Raw genomic sequence first — 13,120 nt, 5'->3', positions numbered from 1 at the left:
AATTTTTTAATTTTACTTTTTACCCAAAAACCAAAACCAAGAATTCACAATGAATGAGATGAGGTGAGATCTTTCAAGACAGTTGTGAAAATCGAGTAAGGCTTCATCTACTTCAGAGTTCGAGTAGGCCTGAAGGACTCTGAAGGGCATTGCCTTCCCCTCCTATGAATCTCCCTATTTCATCCAAATATGGGCAACTATGTACTTATTGGTCAAGTTCAATTTCATGGGTAGATCTCGCGTTTAGAATGTAAGACTCTCAGCCAATGAGGATGAGGGTCAGTGGTGGGAGGGGGCGTTTTGCGTTGGGGATTAAAGGTGCTGTCCTGCCCACAGGAGGCGCTTCCTCTCTTCGATAGTCTACTCGAAGAGTGGGACGCCCTTCTCGCGAGAATGTACAATAAACTTTGCTTTTCTCTAGAGCTCTCTCCAGCTTTTTTTATTAAATGGTGACCCCCTCACCATTTCCGTACCACACAACAAGGTTCCACAGTAGGATGCCAGAGCGTTGACTAAATACACCCTCTTTGATTTTTTATTAAAATATATTTTTAATTCTATTTTATTTTTAATACCAAATTCTTTTCTTTCCCACTCACTGAGAAAGCAAGATAAACAGATCCCATTATAAGTGTATATTATCATGCAAAACAAATCTCATTAGCCAAATCAAAAAAATAAAAGAAAAAAGAAAATGTTTCTATTTCTACTTTGAGTCTGTCTAGAAGTATATACCATGTTTTGCCATGAGTCCCCTTGGAGCTGTGTTTGGTCATTTTGTTGTCCAGTTCCTAAATCTTTGAAAGTTGATTCTACTTACAATATTGCTGTAAGTTTTTCATCTGTTCTCATTTTGCTCACTTTGTGTCGACATACAGGTTTTTATGAAGTCACTTTCTTCACTGTTTCTTTACAGCAAATTTGTTTTACATCATATTCATATACCATAACTTGCTTAGCCATTCCACAGTTGATAGGTTTATTAGTTCTTTTTTCTTAACTATTTTTATCTCATTAAAAAAAAAAAAATCTTTCTTTTACCCCTTCCTCAGTCACTTAGATCCCCGTTTCCTTTTCCTCCCCCTGGTAATGTTCATTCATTTAAAAAAAAAAAATTGTTTTTGTCTCCCCCTCCCTCCCCTTTTTAGAGTGGAGTTAGCTTATTCATTCTCTTCATTATTCATCCTTTTTGCTCTGGTTCATGACCTCTATAATTATATATTTTACTCTCTGTTCTCTGTATCTTTGTAAACACACTTCAGATTGTTCACTTCAGTTGATTTAAATTTAACAGACATTTATTAAGCGTTGCTCCCTACCTTCCCCACCCCCTTATTTTGGAAATTATTTGGATTTCAGTGTGACTTGACATATGGCAACCAAAGCTTTTGTACTGATTGTACGAAATTTCATGCTGTTTCATGGTTATAAGGATAACATTCAAAACTGAACTGATCTCAATGTCTATACCAGGCTTAGGTTTGTGGATGGTTGATGGAAGTAATGTGTTAAGGATCAGTGTATTTGCAGGTACTGAAGCTACCAATGTAGCTTGTTCAGTCCCAGGGATAAAAGAATGGTCAGGCCAGTCTCTCAGATATAACCACTTGCCTTTCTGGGCAGGGTGGATAAATTTTGGGACAGGATGTATACCAAAGTATATTTTAGGATCAATTCAGCTTGGGACTTAGTGATGAGGGTCTTTGATATATTCTTGTGGCACTAAAAAAAAGTGTTATTTATATATGTATGTGTGTGCATAAATATGATATGTAGTTATATATATGTTTTATATATCTATATATAAACATAATATATATGAATTTTATTTATGTGTATATGTATATGTATATGTGTGCATGTATTGCAGTAGGAGTAAATTTACTGATTGTGAGGAGCAGGAATTTTCTTTCTAATCCCTAACCAAACTGATAGATGAAGTGTTCATTTTTAACTTACTATTTTGGTTGGCCATAGGATTTTAGCTTTGAAAGGGACCCAGGCACAGGCTCATTGTTGCTGAACTAGGCGACATCTCAGAGGTCCTACAAGCCAGCCCCCTCATTTGACAGGAAAGGAGTCTGAGACCCAGAGAGGTTGTGAGGGTTGCCTAAGGCCAAACAGCTAGTAGGTGATGGAGCCAGTACTTGAATCCAGGTCTTCTGAATCTCAGTCCAGTGTTACTCTATGAGACCCAGGGTATGAGATTCAACAGTGAGAAGCACAACTGGTAAGCTCCCCCACAGCCCTGAGCAGAGGTTTCCTGGTTTCTTGCTGACTCCAAGATCTGGTGTACTGAACCATAGTGTTAGGTGTGCTGGGTTCTCGGGTCTGTTGAGCTGTCTGCGAAGTGAGGGAGGAGGGGAAGTGGGAAGGAGCTAAGAGGGTCTAGTCTCTGCTCTTCCCCAGGGAGCTTCTGTTCTGTTCAGCTCGGGCCATTACAGTAGAACTACCTCAAAGAGAGCCACCACACATCCTTATTTTCACACTTCTATTGAAAACCAATCCTCAGATTCAGCACAGGTCAAGTTGTGCCGGAATACTGAGTAAGACAAAGAAATGAGGAGTTCAAGGACAGCGAAGACCATCATCATACCCAAAATCCCCTGCAAAAGATGGAAACCAAATGATAATAGAATTAAAAACAGTCCTGAGCTTATGGTCATGAAGAGCTAACTACATCTAATTTGGGGAGATGGTGACTCTTCAGGAAGAGTCAAGGGAGGATATACCCATTCATCCATCAAGTTTTTACAATCTGTTGGGGAGGAATCATCTCAGGTCCACCCAAGGAAAAAAGCACCTGAATCTGGTTCATTATTCTTTTGTCGATTGCTCTTTGAAGGTAGGGGGTGGTGATGGTGGTTTTTTTTTTTTTTTTTCCTTTATATATTGGGCATCTGTTACCATACTTGACATATATTCAGTTCATTTCATTTCAAATGGATTCATTTCATGAGGTCATTCTTGCTACCTGCAGCGTGGTATCCAATCAGTAAACATTTATTTAACCACCACTATATTTTGGGAACCAAGGTTAGACACAGGGGATACATACTGTTCCAGGCTGCAAGGAGAATGTGAGGTTATAGAACCAAGGCTGGAAAGGGCCTCAGAGGTCATTTAGCCCAACCCTCAAATTTTATAGGAAAACGAGGAAGGAAATTGAGTTCCAGGAGAAGTGACTTGTCCAAAAATACATTAAGGAGTGTCAAAGATGGGATTCAAAGCCAGGTCCTGTGACCCCAGAATCAGTGCTTTGCCTCTTGTACTAGACTGTTTACTTGTTGCTTTCTTTCTACTCCTTCCTTTTTTAATTAATTAGGTTCATCTAGATTGGAAGGAAGAAAGGAAACAAAAGAAGAGTTGATAGAGCTTTTCCAATTTTTTCCTCTTTTTGTACTCAGTGCTAGCCCAGTCTCTGACTCTTTTGAGTCTTTTGTTTGTTTGTTTGTTTGTTTTTTTTTTTGAATAGGACCTGAATTTATTTTTCTAGAGAATTCCAAATGAAGAAACTTCCTGTCCCAGGTAGCCTGGTGCTTTAGGCAACCCCTTTGGCACTTGTGGAAAATGGATTGGAATTCAGGACGACTGATGGCAAGGAAACCATCCAGGAAACTTTTCCATTAATACCAACAAGAGATGCTATGGGGCCTGAAACTGTATCTGGGTGAATTCATTTCCAAGAGATGTCACAGAGAGGATGACAAGTGCTTGGCTCCTTAGGGCCAGTGAAACTGAGGAGTCAACAATGATGCTAACTTTTTGAATGTAGTTAACTGGGAAAATGACAGTGAATTCCACAGTCACAGGAAAACTTGGAAAAAGCGAGGGTTTTTTGGCAAAGATAGTAATTTCTGTTTTGCACATGTTGAGTTTGAGATTCTGAAAGGACTTTCTTTTTCAAATGCCTAATGTGCAGTTGGTGATTCATAAGTAGACCTCAGAAAAGGCCTTGATATATGGGTCTGGGTTTCAGATGTTTATTGAACTCATGAGAGCTGATAAGATTGTCCTATTGAGAGCAGAAGTAAAGAGAGACTCCCTCCAGAGCCATGGCAGTCAGTCATAGTCAGTGGATGGGCCATGGATGAAAAACCAGCAAAAGGAGCCATCCATTAAGAAGGAGGATGAGGAGAGAGCTGGGACAGTATTCCAGGAGCCATCACAGTACTCAGTGCTGGAGAGGAGCTCAGATGGGGATCGAGAACAGGAATGGGTGACCTCCAGCGAAGAATGCTGGGCCTGGAATCAGGAACCCTCAGGTCCAGTTGAGCCTCACAGCATGAACATGGGCAAATCATGGAGCTGGATGCTGCAGGGCAGAGAGTGCCCATGCTGACGTTGACTAGCTGGGTACTCCTGGAGAAGTCACTTAACCCTGTCTGCCTCTGTTTTTTTTTTTTTTTTTTTTTTTTTTTTTTTTTTTTTTCATCTAGAAAATGAGCTGGAGAAAGAAATGGCAAAACCAATCCAGAGTGTCTGCCAAGAAAGCCCCCAGTGGGGTCACAGAGAATCAGATGTGACTGAAAGAACTAAACCACCCCTACCTGCTCCCAGGATCGTTGTGAAGATACAAAGAGATTAGTCCAGGGCCTGGCACATAGACAGTAGGCACTCTTGCCAATGTTCGGTATTGTTACCATTATTGCTAATTCACAAGCTAGTCCAATCAGTCAGTCAAGTCAGCATGGATGAAGCTCCATTCTGTTCTAGTGCTGGGGATAGGGGCTCCCCAGCCTGAAGGCAAGAAGCCTCAGCAGTTTTGACTTACCATGGTGCCTTCCCTTTGAGATCTCCCTCCCTCCTTTATCCTATACATAGCTGCTTTGTACATAAATCTGTGAATTATTTCCCTCATTTGGAGATTGCTTAGCATAGTGCCTAGAACATTGGTAAATTCTGATTGACTGACTGTTAGAATAACCTGTCTAAAAGAGGGGAAGAGTCATGTCACAATTACTACCTTCATTTTTTAAAAAAAGAAAATGCTGAGATTGACCTAATAATTATTACCTCCACAGCTAAGAAGGGGAGAGATGTCACGATCTGAATCTCAAGATGATTGAGGACAACTTGTGAGCTACTGATCAAACAGAATTCTTTTTATAAATTCAGATTGGAGAAGGGAGTGTGGCCAGTAGAGGGAGGTCTGGCCTTGGAGTCAGGGAGACCTTGGCTGCAAGTTCATGCACATATTAAGTGCATGCTTCTGGGAACATCTTGTGAAATGACCCAGAGAAATTATGGCAAGTGCCAGCCTGCCTAAGTGCAAGGAGCTTCCACAGAAAAAAAACTAGAAACTGGCTTTTCTACCAGAAATGGGACCCACGAGAAACTTGACTTTGCCTAATACAGTTTCCTCAAATTTCCATCCTTTCACAAAAACTATAGAGTTCCTTTCAATTGGGAGTGATCTAGTGGGATAAGTCAGAGGCCTTGGGTTCCAGTCTTGGCTCTGCTGAGTGATTTTGAGTCTCTAATCTCATCTCTGAAGCAGTGTGATAGTAGAACAGATGAGCTCTCTAGGCCCTTCTAACTTTAAGACCTCTGATTCCATACAACAGGGCCTTAAACCTCTCCATCTTGAGGTCCAATGGAATCTGAACTCAGCTCACCCACTTAGATTTCACTTGGAGGCCTCTGGGTACTTACAGTTAAAATGATAGAGATTCCAGCACAAATAGTGCCTCCACCAACATAGCCACACAGGTAGTTCTTGTCCAGAACCAGGCCGAACGCGAGGAGAACTATCCCGACCAGTGCAGCCACAGAGCTAACTGTGTTCCCAATCAGACTCACTTGTCCCTGAAAGAGAAGAAAAGTATTTGGAAAATCAGTCTTAGCCCTTGTAGATCAGGGGAGATGTAAGGCAGAAAGATTCTAAGTCGTCAAGTAATCCAGAACTAGGCTTTGCAGTGCAGAGCCTCTAATACCTATGAAAACATCCAATTTCCATGAAAATTGCCTTAACTGAACCTTCTATTTTCACAATGAAGATCAGATAGTCAATCTATTCCTTAAGGATGTTTGGTTTTAGGCCTTTCTGATAAATATTCCACTTTTTATCTCTTTATACAGATTAAAAAAACAATTAAAAACAAAAGCACCTTCCTGTATCCTACTACTGGTTAAAATTATTAACAGTATCAGCTGCTGAAGGAACCCATCCACAAACTGTGCTTTTGAAATTGCACTGGAATTCTTGTTTGGCAGGAGCTGAATGGAAAACTTTTGGGGACAGAGTGGGAGTGGTAGCATTTACATGCCCACCTAGGAGCACTGAGACCTGGTTCTTTTTCTGCCTTTGATTCTCTCACCTGGGACAGCTCATTCTTTCTCTGGAGCTCTGTAAGTCTAGAAAAGGAAAAAGCTAAAGAAAACGACTTTCATCTCCAACATTCTATGGTGCTGGGAAATCCAGTGGGAAGAGTGATGTGGTCAGTGGGAGACAGGCAGCAAGACCATGCTGCTGCTTTGGGGTCCAGTGCCCTTTGGGAAGCCCTTTGTGGGGCTACGATTTAAACATCCTTAAGCTGAAGTAACAAGAGGAAATGAAACTTACAAGATATTTTGTAGTTCTCCTTTCAAATGCGATTAAGAGGGATCCTGAATTAATGTACTGTCAAGAAAAGAGAAAATCCATTAGTTTCCAGAATCTCTGTTGGGGTTCTGTGCCAGCTTTCCTTGATGGAAGACTGTTCCTTTATTCCAGGGAGCCTCCTTCCTCTCCAGGGTGCTGTGATAGAGTGGGAAGCCTGGCCCCAGAAAACAGAACTGGGAGCAAGGCATGGTAGAAGGTTCAGAGAGGCTTGTCAATTAGAGCTGTTCAAAAGGAGGAAGTCTGGGAGGATTCTGGGAAAATGGTGAAGTAGATTGGTAAATTTCAAGCTCTCCCAATTAATTTCCCCCACAAATAGAACAAATTTGTGCATCAGGGCAAACATAGATTTGTGAAGAATCAAGAAGTTTTGGGGTAGAACAGGGGTCCTCCAGATACAACCTGAGAAGATCTGAAGAAACACCTCCAGGCTAGCTCAGCAGAAACATCTAGAGGGCCAGCTTTGGGCCAACTGCGTGTGGCTGGAGCCTCAGCAGGAACCACAGAGCCTTTCGCCTCCCAGATTGCTTTGGAATCTGGGGTCTAAGTGGGGGAAGACTGAGGGAACCTGGATGATTGGGAATGCCAGGCCAGGCCAAACTGTGCTGGGACGCAGTCTGCAGCCCTGGGTGAGAAGGAAGGAGCAAATCTTTGAGTGCAGAGACGGGGTAGGGATAGCACTGGCTGTGGGCTCTTGGTTTGGGGTTCCTTGTCAGGGGGGAACGCGGAAGTGAAGCTAGAGACACCATCCTCATCCCCACCCGGGGATTAGAAGTGCTTACACTCATATCTCTTAAAAAATGGACTGGCAAAGGAGAAAGAACTCCTCCATAGAAACATACTATGGGAACAAGGAAAACTGGCTTTCACCTTCAGAGGAAGATACTGAAGTAAAAATAGCTTCTGCCCCAGAGAGTAATGTGAAATAAGTCCCTGCTCAGACAGAATTTATAGAAAAACTCAAAAAAGAATTTAAAAATTAAATGTAATGTATTGAAGAAAAACTAAAAATACTAAATAAAAACCATCCAAGAAAAATAAGATTATGATAAAAAAGTTAACCAACTAAAAAGGAGGTACAGAGCCTCAAAGAGTAAAATAACTCCTTGAAAATTAGAATTGGGCAAGGGTAAGCCAGTAAAGCTATGAGAGAACAAGAAATAACAAAACTGATTACAAAGAATGAAAAGCGACAGATCAAGACGACAAAATATAAAAATAATTGGACTGCCTGAAAGTTGTGATTAAAAAAAAAAAAAAAAGGACTTTGACACAATAATGCAAGAAATAATCCAAGCAAATTATCTTGGAGTGATAGAATCTGAGGGGAAAGTAGAAATAGAAAAAAAATCTACAGATCACCACTTCAAGGAGATTCTTTATGGAAAACACATAGGAACATTATTGCCAAATTTTGAAATATCCAAGTCAAAGAGAACATTTTGCAAGAAATAAACAAAAAAAAAACAAACCTCAATTCAAATAGCTGAAGTTACATTTAGAATTGTACAGCAGCTACAATGAAAGACCACAGGTCCAAGAATCATGTCTATCAATATTCAAAAGAACTAGGCCTTTAGTCAAAAATATCATATCTAACAAAATTAACTATAATATTGAAAAAGAATAAATGGATATTTGATAAACTTGCAGATTTTCAGCACTTTTTATGAACCAAATCTGAATTTAATAGAGAAAATTTAACCTTTAAGAGCCAATATATCAAAGATCGATTTCAAGGTACTCAACATGGACAAATTGTTTTTGTTTTTTTAACATGGGAAATGTATAGCATCTGTTTAAGACTGACAACAGCTTAAAAGAAAGAATGCAGCAGAATTAAAGTAAAAATAGTAATCATATCATACAAATGAGGTACAGAGGAAGAATAGACACAGAGGCATTAGAGGGGGGAGGAGGGATTGTAATTCTGAAAATCTATTCACCTTGGGAGTGGCTTAAATAGCTAATCTACATTTATACTATGAAGGGTATAGCACCCTCTAAAATCTATAAAGAAATAAGGAGGGAGAGATGGGTGGACAGGGAAGCAAAGGGAGCAGGAAGAAGACAAGGGAAGGATCTGTGTAAGTGGGGGGAGGTTAAGTAATAGCAAGGCAAGTTAGGAGCAGAATTAAAGCAAAGGGTCAGCAGTTTTGGAAAGATATGTTTCTGCGTGGGGGTATGTGTGTGTATGTATGTATATATCTACACATCTATATGTAAATATATCCTTTCTTAACTATAGCCTGCTTGGGGCTGGTGAAAGGGATGAAAGGGAGAGCAAAGAATAGAGTATAAAAGGTGCACAGCAAAAGGAAGGCAGATAAGTTGTAATAAAGATGGAACAGAATTCTGGGCTTGGAGTGAGGAAAACCCGAGTTCATATGCAGCCTCAGACACTTACTGCCAACCTCAGTTTCCTCATATGTAAAGTAGAGGTTATAGGAGGACCTATCTTTTGGAATTGTTGAAGATAAAATGAGATGATGTTGTAAAATGTGTTGCAAACCTTAAGGTGCTAGAGAGATTTTCTTATGACTTATTTTTTGGTATTGATTCTATGAGATATACTGAGATGCCTTCTAGTTCTGAGATTCTGGGACTTTTTGCAAATAGTGATGATTAGGATGAGAATATTACCACTACTATTGCTATTAATAACAAAAGCTTTCAAAATCAAAATCAATCTGTCAGTAACTTAAACCTTGGGTTTTAGTCACTCTCTCGGGTGTTGGGGACACCCTTAAGGAACTTTCAAGGGGAAACACCATGGACAGGCCTAAGTAATTACTTAGGAGTCCTTGTGTGGATTGGGCCATTAGTGGAGAGGGGAAATCTGGAATGGCCTTTTAGAGGAGGGAGATAGTTTTTGAACAAGAAGATGGCTCAGGGACGGAGGTAAGAGGGGGGAATGTCAATCACAAGAACTTGCAGGGCTACTTTTGGTTGGAGTTTGGTTGGACAGAGTTTGTAGAGGGAAGTAACATGTCAGTCACCTGAGAAATATCTGCCAGGTGGTCAGTCTTTAAATGATAAAATGAGGCATTTACTTCTTTTTCAAAGTTGTTTGAGCAGGAAATGGACATGGCCAGATCTATGAATATCCCTTTGGGAGCTGTGGGGGTTAGGGGTGGGAGTGGGAAAGAGGAAAGTGGATTGAAGCGGAGAGAGAGTTGAGGCAAGGAGGTCAGTTTGGAAGCTGTTTCTTGAATCCAGACAAGAGGTCTAGAGGGCCTGATTTGGAGACACGGCCCAAGTGTGGGCAGACAGGGAGTCTCTAGTGATATAACTGTGTGTCCTTTTGGATAAAGTCCTTGCCTCAAGCTTCCTCCAACTTCTTAAGATTTGGGGTGTTTTGTGCCCACAGTACTCACACATGCTGCTCCCCAGAATGGGTACCCCGTAATAAAGATGAAGGGAAAACGCGGGTATGGAAACACACGAGTAAAAATGAAGACTGCCCCAAAGCAAAAGTTCATCAGACCAATGAGGACCTGAATAGCCTGGAAATAGAAAGAGCATCGTGGTCAGCAAGTGCTTCCCGGGAGGACCCCTGCCTTGGAGGCTTTGGTCTAGGGACCTCTAGAAACTCCTGGAAGGACCTGTCTTGTTTCTGTCATGTTGCTACCCTCTCTTATGCTGTGCTTCCCCACCTTCTCATTCTGCTCTGGGTGGAGGTGTGAAGTAAAGACCAGGATAGCTTGAGGTGAGAAGGCAAGATGATCCATTGGGAAGAATGCTGACTCTTAGGTGCCTTTGGATGAGTCTGCCTCATCCCTGCCTCAGTTTCCTTAACTGTACATTTAGGAGGGTAGATTCAATTGCTCTGAAGTCCCTTCCAACCCTGAATCTCTGATCCCATGCCAGTGGCTTGATGCCCTTAGACTCGTTCTCTACTAGGATGAACACTACCTTTGTTTTGTGTTCTGGTCCCTTAGTCTACATAATAGCCCCACCTAGGCTAAGAGCAGTCTAGGGCCTGGAGTCTTTCATTCTTTTTTCTGGGAGAAAGTTTTGGCGAATATTTCAATGCACCTTGACTAGGGGCTCAGCTGTGGACTTATAAATGCTTCTGCAAAAACTGGTGCACAGGAGAAAGAACATTCCTTGGTTTGGGAATCAGAAAATGGCTTCAAGGCAGGGCCCAGCTTTTTCTGACTTGTGGTCCCTTGGGCACCTGGGGTCACCTTGATCTTCAGTTTCTCAGTGTTGTTTTTCTCCTAATTCTATATCTGTTATTGCAAGGTCCCAAGTATTCTTAAGGAAGCAGTGGAACCCTGGATTAGCCTCTAGGATAGTCTGGAGGTCTCAGGAATTGGCAGGCTGAGTCAGGGCCCTCTTCTTTACTTCACTTGATAGCAAGTCCAGTTCCTCAACATGACCCAGACTTGGGACTTTAGAACTTTGCTGGGCAAACATTTCTCTTATATGAGACCGGCTTTCTGGCCCCAAATACAAATGTCCTTTTCCTCCTTACTTACTACATATAGACATGAATATCAATAATTCTGGGTGGAAACCTGATATGTAAGCAATCAACCAGAAAGATTTGTGCCTGTGATTGTATTACTTCCAATATTCAGTAAGCCTTTCACCTAGAGTTGGAATCAGTTCCTTTCTTAAGATTGTAAACTCCTTAGCCTTGGCCTTTCTTTTCCTCGCTCTATGAATTACAGTAGAGCAGGGGTCTGACTTACCCCCATGATCCTCATTTCTGTAAGAAGGAAATGTTCTATACCGGTTTTTTTGGCAAAAGCAGTTGTTTTTAGCCCACTCTGGACATTGAAAACCTTCTGAGGTAGCAGCAGGAACACTGATTTGGGTGGGGGTGCCGGCTTGGATTCCATGGTCCTGCCGTTGATTCCACGGCAGAAATAATGTCAATAAAATTGGTGGGCAGGCATCGCAGCCAAGATCATGTTCCACTCCTATGCCAGGTTCACCTGGAGAGTTGGACTATTGCTATACATTGCATTAGAATCATTCACTCATTGAGTCATAGTATCATGGAACCCTGGAATGCTATAGCTAGAAGGAGCCTCCAGAAGGTTGTGGAGGAGGCCTGGACTTTCAGCCCTCCTACTGGCTTCTAACACGGCTCTTGGGCAAGCCTCCTTTCCTTTCCAACTCTCTGTTTCCTCATCTGGACAATGAGGAGAGTGTTGCCCTAGAGAACTTGTCCCAGATGTTCCCTTGAACTTTAAATGCAACAATGTCATTCAGTCCCTACTTTTCGGGTGAGGGGTTTGAAAGAAAATCTCCTAGGACAGATAATTTCTCATTCCATTCTGAGAATGAGCCCTAGTACTGAATGCTTTGTCCTAAGATGTCAGGGCTGAAAGGGGCCTTGGAAGCCATTTATCCTGATGCCTTCCTTTTGCCAGAGGGATCTGCTGGTTTTTCCATAGTTTCTCTCTGTCTTTGTCTCTCTCTATTTCTTTCTGTCTCTCTCTCTGTCTGTCTCTCAACAGTATTTTATTTTTTCCAAATACATGCAAAGATAGTTTTCAACATTCACCTTTGCAAAACCTTTTGTCTAAATTTTTCTCCATCCCTCTTCACGTCCCTCCTCCCCAAGACAGCAAGCAATTAGGCTATAAATTAAACATGTGCAATTCTCAACATATTCATTTCCACAGTTGTCATGCTATTAGGCCATAGTCTCTTAAGGCAGTGCCAGCGAAGCAGAGTCGGACCAACATGGCCCAGTCCCAAGTTTTGTCCCCTTTCCTGGTTACCTCTCCTGTGCAACTTATAAAGAACTTCTTGGTTTCCTTCTCAATTTCCAAGGTCATTTGTTGGGTATGTGTAGGCTGGATGAGACAGCCTTTGAAGGCCCTTGCAAGTCTCAGATTCTACAAAGCATTTTTGGTCTTTTAGAGGCCTCTTGATCAGCATCTCTCTCATAAAATTCCTTTTCGACTGGAATTGTAATGAAGTCACTTTTCTCCAGGATTGAGCAGCTACTGATTCTTTGCTCCTGTTGGGACATTTTTGCCTTCTGATTAATTTCCATGTGTTAGGGTAGACTTTCCTATTGCTCCCTGTCTTTTTTAAAATGTATGTGGGACCAAAGCCAAATTGCTAATCCTTTCTGAGCAATCTCTCTCTTATGCTGTGCAGATGCTTGTGTTGAGAAAGGAGACTTGGGGGCAGGAAACCTGAGTTTAAATTTTGGATCTAATCCTTATTAATTGTGTGACTGTAGAAAAGTCACTTGCCCTTTCAAAGTCTCAGTTTCCTTATGGGCAGAATGTTGATGTAGAGTTGGGAGCTATTCAGTTATTTTAGTTGTGCCCCTTTCTTGGTAAGAGAGGTTTCCTTTTGAGGTTTTCTTTGCAGATAGCAGAATAATTTTATAGATGAGGAAACTAAGGCAAGTAGGATGAAGTGATTCACTGAATGTCTGAGGCTTATTTTGAATTCAGGTCTTTTTCAGTCCAGATCTGGTGTTCTATCTATTGCATTAGAGTGACAACATGTATGTGTGTATGCGTGTGTTTTTACATATATAAA

General features: G+C 41.4%; 2 protein-coding genes across 2 annotated transcripts in view; one reads left to right on the top strand and one right to left on the bottom strand.

Annotated features, from left to right (window-relative positions):
• The window catches only part of LOC141546740 (membrane-spanning 4-domains subfamily A member 6D-like), a 276,103-nt gene that overhangs the window by 52,937 nt on the left and 210,046 nt on the right, over positions 1-13,120 (top strand). The window lies entirely within an intron of this gene.
• Positions 2,478-11,572, bottom strand: LOC141547999 (membrane-spanning 4-domains subfamily A member 5-like). Its single transcript, XM_074276738.1, has 5 exons — positions 11,302-11,572; positions 9,979-10,107; positions 6,566-6,622; positions 5,656-5,808; positions 2,478-2,606 (listed from the first exon to the last, which is right to left on the bottom strand). The coding sequence occupies exons 1-5, from the start codon at positions 11,449-11,451 to the stop codon at positions 2,484-2,486; spliced, it is 612 nt and encodes a 203-aa protein (XP_074132839.1). The 5' UTR covers positions 11,452-11,572; the 3' UTR covers positions 2,478-2,483.

Source organism: Sminthopsis crassicaudata, chromosome 6, assembly GCF_048593235.1.
Source record: "Sminthopsis crassicaudata isolate SCR6 chromosome 6, ASM4859323v1, whole genome shotgun sequence".
Classification (NCBI taxonomy): Eukaryota; Metazoa; Chordata; class Mammalia; order Dasyuromorphia; family Dasyuridae; genus Sminthopsis; species Sminthopsis crassicaudata.
This window is presented reverse-complemented; position numbering and strand designations above follow the sequence as displayed.